This window comes from Saimiri boliviensis, chromosome 8 (genome assembly GCF_048565385.1).
Source record: "Saimiri boliviensis isolate mSaiBol1 chromosome 8, mSaiBol1.pri, whole genome shotgun sequence".
In the NCBI taxonomy this organism is placed as follows: Eukaryota; Metazoa; Chordata; class Mammalia; order Primates; family Cebidae; genus Saimiri; species Saimiri boliviensis.
Window position 1 is genome coordinate 4424406 of NC_133456.1, and position 21043 is coordinate 4445448.

A 21043-nucleotide genomic window follows, 5' to 3' on the forward strand; every position below is an offset into this window, starting at 1 on the left:
AAGGTGAGGTTGATTAGTTCCTGTTGTGGTGTTTGAGAGCCAGATTCTACTTTTTGAAGTTTTTTCCTAATATCGGGAAGATTGGGTAATGAAATGCATATTAAGAATAAGACAGCCTTCTGGGTCTAAAGCAGTAAATTGTTTAAGGGTGGCTGCTAAGTGGGCCATGAACATAGCAGGGTTTTCATCTTTGCCTTGGGTGGTTTAAGTTTGTTATAGCTGACAGCTTTACATGCTAATTTTTTTAGCCCTTCTACTAAGCATGACATCATATAATCTCACCTTCCTATACCAGAGGAACCTGCCTGGTACTCCCAGTCAGGCTCTTCCTGGGGAACTGCCCTGGAACCTTCCTGGAGAGCAGGCTATAGGTGCTGGCGATCATCAGTGTGAGACTGAGCCAGGGTGTAAACTCTTTCTTGCTCTTCTAGGGTGAGAGTGGAGGTGAGGATGATATTTAAGTCATTCCAGGTTAAACCATAAGACCGGGTCAAGTATTGGAATTCCTGTATGTATTTTCTAGGGTCTAAGGAAAAGGAGCTTAATTGTTGGCTAATCTGAAAGAAGTCAGACAGGGAGATGGGAACGTGGGCTCTGACTATGCCTTTAGCTCCAGCCACCTCTTGAAGGGGAAACTGTTGGGCAGGCAGGGAAGGGCTATTCCCAGGGTTGAATTGCAAACCAGATCTAGTATGAGGTGGACTGGTAACAGGAGGGATGTAGGGAGGCAGAGTGCTGACTGGAGAGGGGTTAGATTGTGGGGAAGCATCAGGAATAGGAGGAGCAGGGAGAGGGTCAGGGCCTGGCTGAGGCAGACAGGGAGGAGAGAGAGCAGGGGGATCAATGGATAAGGAGGAAGATTCAGTGTCAGGGGAAAGGGTTGAAGGAGCGGTGGGAAGAGAAGGAAGATTTGGGATGAGTTACATTGGGAACAGAGTTGGAAGGGATCTGAGCATGAAAAATGCCTGGACGTATGGCACTTCAGAGCATTTGTCCATTTGGTAACAAAAGTTGTCTAGGTCACACAGGATCAAGAAATCAAACGTGCCCTTTTCTGGCCATTTGGAACCATTGTCTAATATGTATTGGGCCAGGCAGTATTGCAAAAGAAAATGAGACGTTTGGGTTTCAGATTGGGCAACAGTTGAAGAGGCTTTAGGTGTTTTAGGATGCAGGCTAGAGGTGAGGATTGAGGAATGGAGAGCTGAGTATTGCCCATAGTGAAGGAGATAAGTTTAAGGAAAGGAGTAGAGTAGAGACGAGAAGGAATGAGCAGCTACCAGGGTCTTCAGTAGGCATCCCTGACTGAATCCTGGGCTGTAATGTGGGTGAGTGATTGAGGCACGTGTCCCCATGATTGTCCAGACACCAAGGGAAGACTGTCTTCCCGTCTGTGACCAACGCTGGAGTTTTCGAGTGAAAGGGAGAGACTTGTCTCCTCTGTCACTAGATGGATAAAGAGTATCTTCTTTGTCTCTACTAGAGGGAGAAAGATTTAAAGGAAAAGAGAGAGAGGGAGAGACTTGTCTCCTTTTCTCTACCTAGAAGGAGAAGGATTTAAAGGAAAAGAGAGAAAGGAGAGACTTATCTTTTTCTCTTTTCCTTTAGAGATAAAGTATCTCTAAAGGAAAAGAGAGAGAAAGGGAGAGACTTGTCTCCTTTTCTCTAAAAGAAAAGGGAGAAAGAGGGGTAGACTGCTTACCCAATCTGAGGGTGGTGAGAGAGCTGTTCGGCATGCTACATGCGGACTACTGGCCTGATCTGATGTGTTGAGGTCTCAGTGGGTCTCTTCCTAGATGGGGGAGTGGCAACAGGAGTCTGGTTTCCCCAGAGGAGTACCCCTGACCCGGGTTTCAACACCAGATGTTAAATGTACACTCTGAATGAAGAGACCCCCTAAACAGGCTTTGTGTGAGCAACATGGCTGTTTAATCACCCAGGTGCAGGTGGCTGAATCTGAAAAGAGTCAGCAGAGGGTGGTGGGATAGAAGTTAGTTTTATAGGTTTGGGATTGGCAGTGGAAAGTTACAGAAGTTACAGTTCAGGATGGTTTTTGCAAGCTGGGAAGGGATCATAGGGTCTGGAGTCACAAGGTTGACCAAGGTCAGTTACAAAGTTTAATTGCCTTATCAGTTGAGGCAGAATGAGGAACAATAGAAGAATGTGTCCAGTTAATTAGGTGCTGCAGCAATTGATCGTTCTTCCCCTTTTCATGGTCTTCCAGTTACTTCAAACTTTCTAATTCCAGAAACTCACCTGGAGTGTACGTGCAGGTCACAGAGGTTACCATGGCATACTCTGTGGTGCAGACCTTAAAGAAGCATAGAACAGTTTTATGGGAATGTAGAAAATGGAGAACATACCAAAAGTAAAAGGCAACAGCTAGGTGAATCATAGACAACATTATATAATAGATCATCTGTTTCTCTTCCCAATGATGGGTGCCATTTATAGCTCTCACTTTTCAGTGTGTGTTTTTTTTTAACCCCCTTTGCAGCAAGCCATCCAGAATGTGTCATTATTGTCCTCCACAACCGTCTCCACAACTACTTCTAATAAAAACCTTCCTGAACTAATTTTACTCCCACAAGGCTAGATTTTCTTTGTTTTTAAAGGTAAATGGGATACCTATGAAAGTGTCAGAAGACAAGGAATTTTTGATACATTTTCACTGTTTTGAACATTTTAAACTGCTTTTTCTTTGTACAGCTAGAAAAATTTGTGCTAAAGATTAACTGAACAAGATAATTATTTAATGGCTTCTCTGAAGCTACAGAAAAGATTAAATCCATTTGGTAAACAAGGGTCTGTTTTGTTTTTACATTTAACCATGGATTTCTTTCACACATGTTTTTCATTTCAGATAGGTGCTTTCTATTTAAACCTTGGAGGTGCTCCAGAGGGGCCAGCAGGCACAGGAAAAACTGAAACCACCAAGGATTTGGCTAAAGCTCTTGCTGTGCAGTGTGTGGTGTTCAACTGTTCTGATGGGCTAGATTATCTAGCAATGGGAAAGGTAGTTAAATTATTGAATCAATAATACTAAATGTTACAAACTTACACCTAGGTCTAACTAGATAAATGGAAACTCATGTTTAGACTTATGAATGTGGTTTGAATATTACTTGAACTCTCATTTTAGGAGTAAATACATTGTTTTTATTCTTGGAACTTTTATTAAATTTAGCTTTCAATTCTGACTTAAAATGTTAGATATTTGTTTTAAGAGATGATACTCTTTCCTAATAAAAAAAAATCACTTTCATTTTTTCCTTGTCCTTAGTTTTTTAAAGGGTTGGCTTCTTCTGGAGCTTGGGCTTGCTTTGATGAATTCAATCGAATTGAGTTGGAAGTGTTGTCAGTGGTAGCTCAACAGATCCTTTGCATTCAGAGAGCCATTCAACAGAAGTTGGAAGTGTTTGTTTTTGAAGGGACAGAACTTAAGCTCAATCCAAATTGTTTTGTAGCTATTACCATGAATCCTGGCTACGCAGGACGCTCTGAATTGCCGGACAATCTTAAGGTAATTTTTAAGTTGTATATTTTTTGAGGTGGAGTCTCACTCTGTCACCCAGGCTAGAGTGCAATGGCGCAATCTCAGCTCACTGCAACCTCCACCTCCCAGGTTCCAGTGATTCTCCTGCCTTAACCCCCCGAGTAGCTGGGACTACAGGCACCCACCCACCACGCCCAGCTAATTTTTTGTATTTTTATTGGAGACGGGGTTTCACTCATGATTCACTCACCTCGGCCTCTCAAAGTGCTGGGATTACAGGCATGAGCCACCGTGCCTGGACAATAGTTTTTTAAGAGTTTAAGTTTGTGAATAAAAAAACCCAGCACAATCCTTTTCAAAATGATATTTTTTTTCATATAATTATAATTTTACTCCCAAAACTTTTTTAGACATCCAAAAAAAAAAAAATACTAAGTGCATACAAATGTTAAAACTACTACTGAAAAAAGTTGAGTTTAGAAAAAGGTGCTGCATTTGGGGAATAAACTTGAAAATCAACACCACATCTTTGAATGCTTATGCTCAGCTTAAAAACAGCTTCATGTATGTAAGTAATATATTTCATTTATTTTATACTGCAGGTTCTTTTTAGAACAGTGGCTATGATGGTTCCAAACTATGCCCTTATAGCAGAAATCTCCCTCTACTCCTACGGATTTTTGAATGCAAAACCTCTGTCTGTGAAAATAGTGATGACCTATAGGCTTTGCTCCGAGCAGCTCTCATCGCAGTTTCATTATGACTATGGAATGCGAGCAGTAAAAGCAGTTTTAGTGGCTGCTGGCAATCTAAAACTAAAATATCCAAATGAAAATGAAGATATACTTGTAAGTATTAAATACACACATTGTGAAAGTTTCAGTAGAAAGATAATTTTCTTTAGTGAGGTTGCACGGGAACTACAAATAGGCGCTTGCTTGAGAAGGTTGTGCTTTGGCTTTTCATATGAGGTCGAAATGATAGTTTTGTGGGTTATGTTGTTGTTACACTTTATATGAATACAAAGACTTTTTGGCTTGATAAGCATAGTGTTGGCTTTTTATTATAGGGATTCCATAGAACAATGTAAAATAAACTTTGACTTCTGGCCAGGGCAGTGGGGTGGGGAGCAGGGTGGGGAGGGAAAAGTGGGATTGCAAATGCTGGCAACTAACTTACATTGCACTTTTGGGGTAATTTTAGCTTCTTCGATCAATTAAAGATGTAAATGAACCAAAGTTCTTATCACATGATATACCTTTATTTAACGGAATCACTAGTGACTTATTTCCTGGTATTAAACTTCCTGAAGCTGACTATCATGTAAGTAAACCCATGAGAATAACTTATTCAGAATAATAAATTCATCTGATGACTCAGCTGTTTACCAAGATTTATTAGAGTGAAATTCGGTTTGGAGTAAAATCCCTTATTTTGGCCACTTTAGTTAATAATGATAAGTAAATATGGGTGCCTCTTTTTTTTTTTTTTTTTTTTTTTAAATCAAGACAGGGTTTCACCATGTTGGCCAGGGTGGTCTTGATCCCTTGACCTTGTGATCCACCCGCCTCGGCCTCCCAAAGTGCTGGGATTACAGGTGTGAGCCACCACGTCCGGCCAAGGGTACCTCTTACTATATGATGCCAGGGTTACCTGTCAAGATTCAGGTTAAACCAGCTAGGCACAGTGATTCACCCCTGTAATCCCAGCACTTTGGGAGGCTGAGACATGCGGATCACCTGAGGTCAGGAGTTTGAGACCAACCTGGCTAACATGGCAAAACCCAGTCTCCATTAAAAATGCAAAAAATTAGCTGGGCATGGTAGTGTCCCACCACTGTACTCCAGCCTGGGCCACGGAGTGAGACTGTCTCAAAAAAGGAAAAAAAAAAATTAAGTTAAAGGTAATGTTCTTTGTAAGAGAATAAGTATTTTATTTTCTATTTTGTGATTTATTAGTATGTATACTATAATACTGTAATATACTATTACAGTATGCATATTAAATACTATTATGTATTTTATTAGGTAGAAATGAAAGTAGTATATTCTATAGATAACATAATAAGGCTTTGTTTCTTAAATTTAGGTAGTATGCTCACTTTTTTTAAAAAAGGAAATGGTCCTTAACACACACAAACACACACATACAAATGGCAACTATGGGTAGTGATAGATATGTTAATTAGATTGTGGTAATCATTATACAATGTATATGTTTATCGAATCATCATGCTGCACCTTAAATATATACAATTTTTATTTGTCAATTACAATGTTAAAATACCAAATAAAAATAAGACACAATCATTTGCATTTCCAATTTCATTTAAATTTTATTATACACATTATAGTGAAGCCTAAATATGTATATACTTGTCTGCGGCTTATAGCTGTCATATAAAACCAGAATACAATTTAAAATGAATTACAGGCCAGGCACAATGGTTCATGCCTGTAATCCCAGCACTTTGGGAAGCTGTGACAGGTGAATTGCCTGAGGTCAGGAGTTCGAGACCAGCCTGGTGAAACCCCATCTCTACTAAAACATGGTGAAACCCCATCTCTACTAAAAATATAAAAAAATCAGCCGGACGTGGTAGCAGGCGCCTAGATTCGGAGGTACTTGGGAGGCTGAGCTGAGAGAATCACTTGAACCCGGCAGGCGGAGGTCTCAGTGAGCCTAGATTGCACCACTGCACTCCAGCCTTGGCAACAGTGAGACTCTGTCTCATAAATAAAATAGGCTAGGCATGGTGGCTCACGCCTATAATCCCAGCACTTTGGGAGGCTGAGGTGGGTGGATCACCTGGGGTTAGGAGTTTGAGACCAGCCTGACCAACATAGTGACACCCTGTCTCTACTAAAAATACAAAAATTAGCCGGGCATGGTGACACACACCTGTAGTCCCAGCTATTTAGAAGGCTGAGACGGGAGAATTGCTTGATCCCAGGAGGCAGAGGTCGCAGTGAGCCAAGATTGTGCCATTGCACTCCAGCCTGGGGTACAGACTGAGACTTCTAGATAAAAATAAACTACAAACAAAGCAATCTCAAATTCAGTTCAACACAGTTAATGAAATAGGTGATATGTGGCTGAAACTAATTTGTCACTTTATGGGAATTTCTACTGTGAAATGTACAGTGAAGATTCTCTTTGAGGTCACATACACAAACCAGCTTTTGCCAAGTGATGGTTCAGTTCTTTCACCTCTTCTCTTTACTGATATGACTGCAAAAATCTTTTTGTTTAAGCTGTCATATCATCAAGACGTCACTTAAAGGCATTTTTACTTTTTTGTCTGTTTTTTAAGTTCTCATGCTCAAATATTAATACCTGCATTTTATGGCAGGTTAAGGTGACTATCAAGATGAGTCAGGATATGCTACTATGATTTTTAAACACCAAAATGAAAATAGAAAATTTCAATATTTTCTTGAACTCTTATGTCCTCTTATGAATACAGCAATAAATCCATAGATTCCAGTTTGAAAAATAGTACTAAATTGCCATCTCACTTTTAAATCTGTTCTATATTCGTTTTTCTTTTACCGACTTCTTTTGAATTTCAAAAAGTGTTTATCACTCTGCTTTATCTTCTCTATTGGCTTTTTAGTTTTACCTTAGTGTCCACAGATTGCAATATATATCCTTGGCTTATTACAGTTTTACGTACGTTGTTAGCATTTTACCAGTTCACAAAAAAATCTAAGCACTTTAAATGGTATAGTTTCATTATTCACTCACTCCTGCCCATTGTGCTATTGTTTCATATATTTTACTTCTATATATTTTTAAACACCACAATGCATTGTTATTATTTTCTGCTTTAACTATTAGTGTTTTTTTTTTTTTTTTTTTTTTTTTTGAAGCATTTTACACTACCCTTTCTAGTGCTTTTATTCTTTCCAGCAGATACGTGTTTTCATCTGGGATCTTTTATCTTTAACCTAAATTACTTCCTTTAGTAATTCTTGGGTGTATATGTGTCTTCTAGCAACAAATTCCCTCCCCTTTTGTCTGCCTGAAAATGTCTTTATGTAATCTTTAATTTTGAAGAATATTTTCACGGGTATAGAATTCTAGATTGGCAGGTATCTCCTCCCCACCCCACCCTGCCCTTAGCATTTAAAGATGTTACTTCATTGACTCCTGCCTTTCAGTGTTATGCTAACAAGTCAGGCATTTTTCTTATTTATTTTGTTTTTGTTTTGAGCAGACTATCTGCCTAGCTTTGTTTTGTACTTTATGGCCTGGGATTTTCTATGCTGTTTGAGTCTGTGGGTTGATGTGTTTTGCCAGAAAACTCCTTTTTTTTTTTTTTTTAGAGACAGGGTTTCACTGTCACCCAGGCTAGAGTATGGTGCATGATCATAGCTCACTGCAGTCTCAACCTCCTGGGCTCAAGAAATCCTCCCACCTCAGCCTCCCAAGTAGCTGGGACTACAGGCACGTGCACCACACCCAAATAATTATTTTATTTTTCGTAGAGACAGGGTCTCACTTTGTTGCCCAGGTTGGTCTCAAGCTCTAGGCTCGAACAATCTTCCTGGCTCAGCCTCTTTTTTTTTTTTTTTTTGAGACGGAGTTTCGCTCTTGTTGCCCAGGCTGGAGTGCAATGGCACGATCTTGGCTCACCGCAACCTCCGCCTCCTGGGCTCAGGCAATTCTCCTGCCTCAGCCTCCTAAGTAGCTGGGATTACAGGCACGCGCCACCACGCCCAGCTAGTTTTTTGTATTTTTAATAGAGACGGGGTTTCACCACGTTGACCAAGGATGGTCTCGATCTCTCGACCTCGTGATCCACCCGCCTCGGCCTCCCAAAGTGCTGGGATTACAGGCTTGAGCCACCGCGCCCGGCCGTGGCTCAGCCTCTTAAAGTACTTTGATTATAGGCATGAGCCACTGTACTTAGCCAGAATATTTTCAGTAATTATCTTTTTATATATTTTTCTGTCCTAATTTTTTCTCTCCTTTCCTTCTGGAACTTCAGTGACATGTTTATTAGACCATTTTATATAGTTTCATGTGTCTCCCATGCTCTATTTTTTTTTCTTTTGTTTTTCCTTTCTTTCTCTCTGTACTTTAGTTTGGATATTTTCTTATTGACCTATCTTCGAGGTTAATGGTCCTTTCTTTGGCTTTGTCCAGTTTGCTGATAAGCCCATTCAATGAATTCTTAATTTTGCATATTTTGATTTTTTAAGTTCTAGTGTGTCCAATTGGTTCTTTTTAGATATTCCTTTTCTCTGCTAAAATTCTTATTTTTTCCATCTTATAATCTATTCTCTTTGATAATTTATATATGTATTGTCAAGTTCTTATCTGTTAATTATGACATTTGGGTCATCTATGAGTTTGTTTACTGTTTTTTCTCTTGGTCATCAGCTGCTTCTCATGACTTTGTTATTTTTTTAAATTATTTTGTTGTGAACTGACTGTTTAGAGTCAGGGTCTGGCACAGTCACCCAGGCTGGAGTACAGCAGTGCAGTCATGGCTCACTGCAGTCTCCAACACTTGGGCTCAAGCAATCCTCTTACATCATATTCCTGAGTCGCTGGGACTACAGGCATGTGCCACCACACCTGGCTAATTTTTTGTATTTTTAGTAGAGAGGAGGTCTTGTTATGTTACACAGCCTAGTCTTAAACTCCAGGGTTAAAGCTATCCACGCATCTTGGCCTCCCAAAGTGCTGGGATTACAGGTGTGAGCCCCTGCACCTGGCCTATTTATTTATTTTAAAAATAAATTTCAACTTTTAGATTCAAGGGATACATGTGCAGGTTTGTTTCATGGGCATATGCATGATACCGAAGTTTGAGATATTATTGATCCCATCACCCAGGCACTATGCATATTACCCAATAGTTCATGAGTACCCAGTGTTTGTCTACCACTTAAGAGTAAGAACATGCAGTATTTTATTTCCTGTTCCTGTGTTAATTTGCTTAGGACGGTGGCCTCCAGCTGCATTCACGTTGCTGCAAAGGACATGATTTTGTTCTTTTTTATGGCTGCATAGTATTCCATGGCATATATGTACATTTTCTTTATTCAATCTACTGTTGGACACCTAGGATGATTCCATGTCTTTGCTATTGTGAATAGTGCTGGGATAAACATAATGCATGCATATATCTCTTTGGTAGAACAATTTTCTTTTGGATAAATACACAGTAATGGGATTGCTGGGTGAAATGGTAGTTCTGTTTCAAGTTCTTTGAGAAATCTCTAAACTGCTTTCCATGGTGGCTGAACTAAATTTGCATTCCTACCAACAGTGTATGAGCATTCCCTTTTCTCTGCAGCCTTGCTAGCATCTTTTCTTTTTTAAATTTTGTAGTAATAGCCATTTTGACTGGTGTATTTTTGACTTGGATTTCTCTGATGATTAGTGATGTTGAACATTTTTTCATGTATTTGTTGGCTGCTTGCATGTCTTTGAGAAGTGTCTGTTCATGTCTTTTGCCCATTTAAAATTTTTTTTTTCCTGTTCAGTTGTCTAAAATCCTTATCAATTCTTGATATTAGACCTTTGCTGGATGCATAGTTTGTGAATATTTTCTCCTATTCTGTATGTTCTATGTTTTCTCTGTTGAGAGTTTCATCATGCGGAAGCTCTCTAGTTTAAATAGGTTCCACTTGTCAATTTTTTTGTTGCAATTGATTGCTTTTGAGGACTTAGTCATAAATTCCTTCCAAAGGCCAGTGTCGAGAATGGTGATTCCTAGGTTTTCTTCTAGGATTCTTATAGTCTGAGATCTTAACTCCTCAATTCATGTTGAGTTAATTTTTGTATATGGTAAAAGTTAGGGGTCCAATAATTATATGGCTCACAAGCTATCCTAGCACTATCAATTGAAAATGGAGTCCTTTTTTCATTGCTTTTGTCCACTTTGTTAAAGATCAGGTGGCTGTAGATACACAGCTTTATTTTTGGGTTCACTAGTCATTCCATTGGCCTGTGTCACTATTTTTGCACCAGCACCATACAGTTTTGGTTCCTGTAATCTTATCGTTTGAAGTTAGGTAATGTGATTCTTCTAGCTTTGTTCTTTTTGCTTAGGATTTCTTTGGCTATTCAGCCTCTTTTTTGGGTTCCACCTGAATTTTAGAATAAGTTTTCCTAGTTCTGTCACAAGTAATCTTGGTAGCTTGATAAGAATAGCGTTGAATCCATAGATTGCATTGGGCAGTATGGCCATTTTAACAGTACTGATTCTTTCAATCCATGAGCATAGAATGTTTTTCAATTTGTGTGTGTCATCTGTAATTTCTTTCAGCAGTGTTTTGTAGTTCTCCTTGTAGAGATCTTTACTTCTTTGATTGGATGTATTCCTAGTGTGTGTGTGTGTGTGTGTGTGTGTGTGTGTGTGTGTGTGTGTGTATGTATTGTAAATGGAATTGATTTCTTTCTTTTTTTGAGACAGGGTCTTACTCTATTGGCCAGACAGGAGCGCAGTGGTGCAGTCTCTGCTCACTGCAGCCTCCTGAGTAGCTGGGATTACAGATGTGCGCCACTACCACCCAGCTAATTTTTGTGTTTTCAGTAGAGATGGGGTATCACCATGTTGGCCAGGCTGGTCTTGAACTTCTGACCTCAAGTGATCCACCTGACTTGGCTTCCCAAAGTGCTGCGATTACAGCCGTGAACCATTGTGCCCAGCCAGATTGCATTCGTGATTTGACTTTCAGCTTGAATGTTATTGGTGTATGCTACTGATTTTTGTACATTGATTTTGCTCCTGAAACTTTACCAAGTCATTTGTCAGTTCCAGGAGACTTTTGATAGAGTCTCTAGGGTTTTCTAGGCAGAGAATCATATTGTCAGAGAAGAGAGATAGTTTGACTTCTTTTCCTATTTGGATGTGTTTAATTTTTTTCTCTTGCCTGCTTCCTCTGGCTAGGACTTTCAACTTTAAGTTTTGAATGTATGTTATTGTGTATAAAATAATTGTACAGACTAAGGTAGTATTATTTTCCTGCAGAAAAATCATGGATTTTTTTTTTTTCCTATTTCAGATAGCTAGGTTGAATTGCTAATCAATTCAATCAGGAGTTGACCTAAGTCAGAGTTTTGTTTACTTCTGCTTTCAAATGTGTTCAGAGTAAGAATTGTGCTGCCATATGATTGGCGCTTCCCTGTAGTAGGATTTTGGGATCTAAGTATTCTGAGACTAAAGAAATCTCACGGTGTATCTTTCCAGCTGAGCCCTTGGTCTCTAGTATCACTACATGCTGAACAAAAACATGGGCAAAAGCATGGACAGTGGAGAGAACCAGCTTGACATTTGGGCTTCTCCACATTCAAACCTGTCACATAAGCTCACACAACCATTAAAATCACTATTGGTTTCTTCTTTCTTTGGCTAAGTCCTTCTGTCTATAGCAGGCCCAATGCAATATCCACCATGTCCAGACTTAGAAAATGTCCGCAGGATAAAACAGCCATTCCTTTGTACTTACCTAGCAAAGGCTCATCATCCCTTTCTGAAATTGAGTTCCTTTATGTTTATTTGCATCTAAAGTATTTCTATGTGTTTAAGTGTTTTATAATTTAAAAAAGTGTTTATTTCTACTTACTACAGTATAAAGGATTGTTTGGCATGTCTTTGTATAACCTAACCAAAAGTGAAATTCTGGGAAACACTATTAAAAGGAGTTGTTTTCATGCAGCATACACCCAATGCTATGATGCTGTGATCATTCATAACTTATAATAAGGAAGACTAATATATTAAAAGTATTTTAAGTCTATATGTTTCTCCTCTTGATTTCAAAAAATAATAAAGGTTTAAGAAATAATTGATCAATGAAAGAACATGCATTTTTTTTAACTTGTAAATTTAAAATCTATACTTTGAAGACAGGTATGACATGATTTATAATGTATTATAGAAATGCATTACTTTTGTTTTTCAGGAATTTTTAGAATGTGCTCATGAAGCCTGCAATGTACATAATCTTCAGCCTGTTAAATTTTTTCTTGAAAAAATAATTCAAACATATGAAATGATGATTGTTAGACATGGGTAAGGTCATATGTTGCTATAGTTAGATGTTGTTTCTTAATTAAACTGTTAACAAAAATCCATGAACCAAAGACTTGTCGAACTGATTGGTGAGCTTGAGAGCAACCCTCACCTGCCCCCTTGGCCCCCCAGTGGCTTAAAAGGCAAAGGTTTATTTCTCTGTCATACTACATGTCCAACAAGGATTGGTAAGAAGTGCTCATTCAGTGACCTAGCATGAATACCCACTATCATTTGCATAAAAATACACTCTTCCCTTCCCAAGGAGACACCTAAAAGTTCTAATCAATAAATGAACCAGACTCAAAGTTCAGGATCCCTCGGTGATGATGCATGGTAGCCTTTGTATTACATCTGGAAGTTGTTCCTCTTGATTTAGAGACCTACAACCTAGAAAGACAAGTTATCTTTTCTCCACAAACCCAGTGCACAATCGTGGGCTTATCAGAACAGGATTACCAGAGCAAACACTCCCATTCAGAAATTGAAGAATAGAAGACATAGCCAACACTGTTCGGTGACAATTCTGAAATCCAGCTGGTCAGGTGAGGGCTCCAGTTTTAGAGATGGATTGATTTGAAACTAATAGAGTTTAAACTTCAGGACCTCACACTTGTAGAGACTCATCCAAGGAGCCATAAGCACTTTGTATGTGTGATTTATTACACAGGGTGTCATTAAAGTGGTATGGATATTTTGTATTTATAGTTAATGTAAGTAAAAGTTACAAATATCTAAGTAAAGTCACATATATTAGAGAGCCACCTTTTTTAAAACTTGAATCTACCTCTGCTTGATTTTGCTACCTGGGAGGGGCTTTCCAGTTTAATTCTTCTCTGTAAGCCTTGGTTTAACCTTCTGAGAGGTCTCTCCATTTCTGTTTTCTTCTCTGGGCACATATGAAGTGGGCAAGAGAGAAAATAATGTTGTTGGGAACTGAGAAATGTTTTCAACCTGATTCCTGCCTGTAGAAAGTTAGAATCTCAATTGTCACGATTTTTTTTTTAAAGGTAGGGTTACAAAAACATTATGTAAAATTTTAAACCTCTACAAAAATAGAGGGAATAGTACAAACAACCCTTATGCATCCAATACCCAAGGATTATTTTAAACATTATTTATGATGTATTTTTGAGATGGAGTCTGTCGATATTGCCCAGGGTGGTCTCAAACTCCAGGGCTCAAGTGATGCTCCCTCCTGAGCCTCCCAAGCAGCTGGGACTACAGGTGCGCACCACCACACCTGGCTCCCAAAGAGTATTTAAGTCCTGAGCATTCACATATGTTTTAGACTAGACTCATGGTTTTTTGGTCAGTAAACTCCTTCAAAAACAATCAACTTTTTATCTGTTTGATTCCAGGCAGCTCCATGTTCCTATATCCATAACAATTGTCCTTATTAAGTCATGCCTTTTAAAATTTCCTTGTAGTATCCTTGACCCTATCAGGCTTTGTGGAGAGAGCCACAGTCTTAGTCTATTATTCATGAATCACTTTATCCTCCTGAAATGATTACTGGGAAATATATATTTACACACACACACACACACACACACACACGTGTGTGTATATTATATGTATATATTTTGGAAATAGAATCTTAGTCTATCACCCAGGCTGGCACGCAATGGCAAGATCTCGGCTTGATGCAACCTCCACCTCCTGGGTTCAAGCAATTCTTGTGCCTCAGCCTCCTGAGTAGCTGGGACTACAGGGACATGCAATCATGCCCAGCTAATTTTGGTATTATCAGTAGAGACAGAGTTTTACCATGTCGGCCAAGCTGGTCTTGAACTCCTGACCTCAAGTGATCCACCCGCCTTGGCCTCTCAAAGTGCTGGGATTACAGGCTGGAGCCACTTGGCCCGTATTAATTCTTTGTAGGTTTTAATAATGAGATACAGTGACCCTATCCTTGATTTTTTTCCCTTGATGCCACACTGAGTTTTAATAGATTTTTGTTTAAAGTTTTTCTTAATTTTATATTTTAAATGAGAATAACTTGATATTTTTTTTTACCAATTGCAAATGAGAATAACTTGATATATTCAATTCTAGAAGTTTGTGAATTTCTGGACTCCCTTTCAGTCCTGCTTACAAACTGGCCATGTTTTTTTCTGGGCTCATTTCTTTCATTTGGTTCTTTTTAAAATGAAACCAGTAGTTGCCATTATATACTAGTAACATTCTGTTTACTATCCTTTTCACCTAAAACGGATTTCCTTAGGTAATTAGCTGTCTTCCAGGTTATCTCAGGGAATACAATACCAAATGTTTCATCATTCATTGCATAATAATTGTCCATATTTTAGCTTCTGATAAGTTAATTTGTCATTCACAACTTGGCCTTTAATCTAATACCACATTAGTATTTTTTTAATTATGGCAAGAACACCCTCCCCACTTCTAGGTACCAATTTCTGTTACTAAGTATGGGCTAGGATATTCTGTAGGAACAATCAACACTCAAATGTTAGTGACTTAAAAAACAAAGATTTCTTATGTGTACTGTGTCCATAGTAGGTTAACAGAGCAGCCCTGCTCATTATGACCACTCAGGGCCCAGCCTATTAGAGTAAGCACCACCTTAACATTGTGGGTCATAGCTGTGCTAGAGGGAAAAGGGATCTCTGTAGGGTCTCTAGCTGGCAATTATCTACCCCTACTTGGAAGTAATACCCATCATTTCCATTTATTACTAATTGTTTATAACTAGCTACCTAGTCTTTCCACAAGAGGGCCAGAAATCCTATATGTACCAGGAGGGAGGAGATCTAGAAATGGTAAACAGCACTAATAATTTTATAGCAAATGAAGACTTTGGGAATATAAATCTTTTCCATTTCTCTCCTCAGGGGGCTTTAGGTTGAGTTTAGTTCAGGTTAGAGTATACAGATACTAAGTTTTCATTATCATTTGAAGATTCTTTATTCTGTCTTGGAGAAAATAATTTTAGTGTGAAGAATTTGATTTAACCAATTCAGAAGTTAAATACGTTTTCCTCATGTCTGAGAAAAATTCATATGATTTCAAAAATTATAAGTAATAATTATCACAAGGTGAAGTTTTATATGCCGATACAAATAATTTAACTTTCTAAAGATGCTTAGTGTATAATTATTTCTTTTCCTTAATAGTTTTATGTTAGTAGGAGAGCCTTTTGCTGCTAAGACAAAAGTTCTGCACGTGCTGGCTGATACGCTAACTTTAATGAATGAACATGGCTATGGAGAGGAAGAAAAGGTCATTTATAGAACTGTAAACCCCAAATCTATTACCATGGGCCAACTTTTTGGACAGTTTGACCCAGTGTCTCATGAGGTAACCTAAATATAAACATTCTCAACTCTTATGGAAAGTGTGTGTTAAAGCAAGAACTGTGAAGTCTTTTCATAGTTTCACTCCTAAATCAAATTTTATGAAGAGAGCTTTTTAATTTTTTTTTTTTCCCCCTCAGTGGACCGATGGTATTGTGGCTAACACTTTTAGAGAATTTGCCTTGTCAGAAACACCTGACCGGAAATGGGTTGTATTTGATGGTCCTATTGACACTTTGTGGATAGAGAGCATGAACACGGTACTGGATGATAATAAAAAGGTAAATCATGATCAAAAGAGCAGCAGATTCAGCCATGATTAAGCAATTTTATGTGTTCAACAACTAATCAACTAAGACCCTATTTAAAATAAAGGATGCAAAAATAAAATAAAGGATGCAGCAAGTCGAGGTTTATATATTCGCTTTTCAATGAAAACTGTGCTATAGTAAGTAGTAAAAATTAAGTCCTTGACTTAATTTTTTTATAGAATGAAAGTGTTGTATTAAAATTTCCGTGTTAGCCAGAAGGCATAGTAATCCAGGTGAGAATAAGTTGTTAAGTGGCTTTAGTCTTATGGTTTCTTATAGAACTTTAATATTTTAGGAGAAAATAACAAAAGCCTCATTCCTTTTGAAAACATGAAATGCTTCAGTGCTTATATATAGTATATCACCTTAGGGGCTATGAGATATACAAAAGAACTAGCAAGTGAAAGTATTCTAATATTTATTTTAATTGAGAGACAACATAAAGTATCAAATGTACTCCAATTTCAAGTATAGATTGTGTGATTTTTAAAAATATATTTGTACATTCACATAATTGTCAACCCAAAAAATGATACATGAAATTTCCTATACCCTACAAGACTCACTTATGTTCCTTCCCAGTTTGTATATCTTCCTCTAGAGATAATTACTCTTCTGACTTCTATGAAGAATTAGTTTTGCCAGCTCTTGAACTTCATGTAAACGGACTCATACTCTTTAGTGTTTTTCTTTTTTTAAAATCAATATATGTGTGATGCTTATATTGTTGTAGTTCAGTTTCATTAACTAATGCCTTTTAGATCTATTAGTATCCTAGTGTGTGAATATATCACAATTTATTTTCATATTTACGTGAAATGACTATACTACTAAATAAGCAAACTCATTTGATTAGCATTTGAAGATATACTCAAGGCAAGGCACAGTGGCTCATGCTTGTAATCCCAGCACTTTGGGAGGCGGAGGTGGGCAGATCATTTGAGGTCAGGAGTTCAAGACCAGCCTGAGCAACATGGTAAAACCCTGTCTCTACTAAAATAAAACTTTAAAAAATTAGCTGGGTGTGGTGGTGGGTGCCTGTAATCTCAGCTACTTGGGAGGCCGAGGCAGGAAAATCACTTGAACCTGGGAGGAGGAGTTTGCAGTGAACTGAGATCACACCACTGCACTCCAGCCTGGGCAACAAAGCAAGACTCACTCTCTCTTTCAAAAAAAAAAAAAAAAAAAAAAAAAAGGAAGCTATACTTAAGCACTTTATTATAGGTGTTATAGGTGGTTGGTCATTCACATTCCTTCCTTCATTTAGTAGTAGTGGTTGAGCTGAGGGTGGAAAATAAATAGACAAGAAGTAGAAAAGCTATTAGCTATTTTAATTGGAGAGTGAAGTCTAAGAATTCAGAACCAAGTGAGTGGATTGTCTGCTGTTACATGAGAGGAAATTACAAAAAGAGTTACAGGTGAGCGTGTGTATTCGATTGTGGAAATTTGAAGGCAAATCCTTCTGATGATTTCTCTTTTCTTCGTGAAGTGATGGGCCTTGGTTCTTTGCAAAATTAGGCACTGTGGAAGATGGGAAAGAGAGCTACTTAGGAAAACATAGAAACATTTCTGGGTAGCACTGAGAGCCTGATTGAGTGGAAGATCATACATTAGTAGTAGTAGTACCACCATCTCCTTTGTGAGATACTCTCTACCAGTCTAAGCAGCTTAAGTATGGGTAATATTTCAGGCCTGTAAATACAGTAAGACTTTAAAGATACTGACATAAGAATGGTAGAAGCATTAGACCATAGAACAGAAGCTGCCTAATGAAAGAAGTAAAAACATCAGGAATGTGAAAATGAAGAGCAAGTGTAGCAGGAGACAATGAATGAAATAACTGGATAGATTGGAGGCTATGGGCAGAGACTGAGATACTTGAATTTAATATTTCAGAATTGTGTAATATTTTAGGAGAGAAGGTCCCAGATATATAAAGTGGATGGCTGAAGTGGAGCAAGGTCGTCAAGGACCTGATGGGCTGCTGTGTTGAGATTCTCCGTCTTTTTAATGCTGGAGCAGGCAAGAGTTACAGTGGAGAGAGAGATTGGGCCTTTAGCTATGGTGGAGGGAATCATTGGGTTCTGTTGAGTGGCAGCAAAAAAGCAGGAGTGGTCAAAGGAGCAAGGGTTGTCACTGGGGTGGAATAGAAGTAGTTGGAAAACAACATGGGGCAGTGAGGAGAATGCTGACCCTACCTTTCAAATTTGTGGAGAGTAGGAGAATGTTTGCTGAAATCATCTGGTCAAAGATTAAAAGTACTCTAGACCAGCATGTCCAGTAGAACTTTTTACAATACTGAAACCACCTGCATTCTCTGATAAGGTAGCCACTAGTCACATGTGGCTACTGAGCATTTGAAGTGTGGCTTAGTGCAGTTGAAGAACTGAATTTAAACTTTTAGTTACAGTTAGTTAAATATAAGTAGCCACATATGGCTAGCGGCTACCATATTGGACAATCCACCTCTACATCATTCATTTTGCAGCTAGGAAATGGAATCCACAAATGTTAAATTTCTCATTGTTGACGTGTGACTAGATGGAGCAAAACTGGAACCAGAGTGATGATTGTAAAAGCAGAGAGGAACTACTGAAAACTAAATGTAGAAGATTTCAAAGACTTAGTAATAAAATTAATTTAGGTATCAAGTTAATAAAGGTAATGATGGCCAGGCGTGGTGGCTCACGCCTAGAATCCCAGCACTTTGGGAGGCTGAGGCGAGCACGTCACAGGTCAGGAGTTCGAGACCAGCCTGGCCAATATGGTGAAACTCCATCTCTACTAAAAATACAAAAAATTAGCTGGGCGTGGTGGCACATGCCTGTAATCCCAGCTATTCTGGAGGCTGAGGCAGAAGAATTACTGCTTGAACCTGGGAGGTGGAGGTTGCAGTGAGCCAAGATTATGCCACTTGCACTCCAGCCTGGGCGACAAGAGCGAGACTCCGTCTAAAAAAAACAAAAACAAAACCCAAAAAACAAAAAACAAAAAACAGTTAATGACAGTTCCAAAGGTACAAGTCAAAGAGATTGAGGAGATAGGATGGCTTTAATAATAACAGCCAAGATAGAAATTTGAGGGAAAGGAAGCAGTTGAGAAATTCAGTTTTTGACATAGTTAATAAAAGAAGAAATGTTTTAGATTAAGAGAGACCAAGGAGACATAAAAAACTCAATGCACAGTCTTTGAATTTTGCTTTGAATAAATCCATTGAAAAGACATTTCTGGTACAAATGAAGAAATTTGAGTATTTACTGTTAGATAAGGAATCACTAATTTTGTTGGGTGTGATAATGTTCTTGGATTGCATAAAAAATATACTTCTTTTGGAGACATTTACGTTTGGATGTGAAATGCCATGATGTCTCTAATGCTCTTTAAAATGTTTTTTTTTTAAGGCCGGGAATGGTGGCTCATGCCTGTAATCCTAGCACTTTGGGAGGCCGAGGCAGGCAGATCATGAGGTCAGGAGTTTGAGACCAGCCTGGCCAATATGGTAAAACCCAGTCTCTACTAAAAATTTAGTCTCTACTGAAAAACAAAACAAAAATTAGCCAGGCATGATGGCACGAACCTGTCGTCCCAGCTACTGGGGAGCCTGAGGCAGAAGAATCGCTTGAACCCAGTAGGCAGAGGTTGCAGTGAGCTGAGATCGCGGCACTGCACTCCAGCCTGGGCGACAGAGCGAGACACCGTCTTAAAAAAAGAAAAAACCTTTTTTAAAAAGGCAATGATAATATGGCAAGATCTTGACATTGATTAAATCTAAGAGGTGGGTATATGAGTACTCATTATGTTAGTCTCTGTTTTTTTAATTTAATAAAAAGGTCTATGGTAACTTTATAAATTCAGTAGTATTTTATTTAATTTTCTTTTCTTTTTTGAGATGGAGTCTTACTCTGTCACCAGGCTGGAGTACAGTGGCATGATCTCGGCTCACTTAACATCCACCTACCAGGTTCAAGCGATTCTCCTGCCTCAGCCTCCCGGCTAGCTGGGACTACAGATATGTACCTCCACACCCAGATAATTTTTGTATTTTTAGTAGAGACAGGCTTTCACCATGTTGGTCAGGATGGTCTCAAATCTCCTGACCTCGTGATCTGCCTACCTTGGCCTTGCAAAGTGCTAGGATCACGGACTCATTTAATTTTCTTAATAGCTGATATTTATATAGGATTTTATAGGTTTTAGACTTTGTCTAATAGTTTCCCTTCTTGCAATTCTACAGGAGAGATATTATTCCTGTTTTATAGATGAAGAGACTGAGACTCAAAGATGTTAAGTATTTGCTTAACTGTAATAACATGGCTAGACCTAGAATTAAGATTTCTGAGGCCGGGCGCGGTGGCTCAAGCCTGTAATCCCAGCACTTTGGGAGGCCGAGGCGGGTGGATCACGAGGTCGAGAGATCGAGACCATCCTGGTCAACGTGGTGAAACCCCGTCTCTACTAAAAATACAAAAAATTAGCTGGGCATAGTGGTGCGTGCCTGTAATCCCAGCTACTCAGGAGGCTGAGGCAGGAGAAATGCTTGAACCCAGGAGGCGGAGGTTGCGGTGAGCCGAGATCGTGCCATTGCACTCCAGCCTGGGTAACAAGAGCGAAACTCCGTCTCAAAAAAAAAAAAAAAAAAAAAAAAAAAAGATTTCTGGCTTCCATTCTAATTTTTATTTCATTATATCACAGGAGCTACTTTATCTTACATATAGTATAAATTTTTATCTGAGAAGCTTGAAAGGTTTAAAAATAAATGTTTGAAAAATAATTACCTTTAGCTTTGCCTTATGAGTGGAGAAATCATTCAGATGTCCCCCCAGATGAGCCTCATCTTTGAAACAATGGACCTTTCCCAGGCATCCGTAAGTTCGTAATTTAATAC

At 38.6% G+C, this 21043-nt stretch overlaps 1 protein-coding gene across 5 annotated transcripts in view; it reads left to right on the forward strand.

The window, feature by feature from the left end:
- DNAH12 (dynein axonemal heavy chain 12) overlaps nt 1-21043 on the forward strand; it is a 260536-nt gene that overhangs the window by 121266 nt on the left and 118227 nt on the right. For all 5 annotated transcript variants that reach the window (XM_074403604.1, XM_074403603.1, XM_074403607.1 and 2 more), the window contains exons 26-33: nt 2864-3016; nt 3284-3523; nt 4099-4344; nt 4700-4819; nt 12421-12530; nt 15668-15851; nt 15988-16128; nt 20940-21023. In XM_074403604.1, coding sequence (XP_074259705.1) covers nt 2864-3016; nt 3284-3523; nt 4099-4344; nt 4700-4819; nt 12421-12530; nt 15668-15851; nt 15988-16128; nt 20940-21023 — 1278 coding nt within the window. The remainder of the gene's footprint in view (nt 1-2863; nt 3017-3283; nt 3524-4098; nt 4345-4699; nt 4820-12420; nt 12531-15667; nt 15852-15987; nt 16129-20939; nt 21024-21043) is intronic.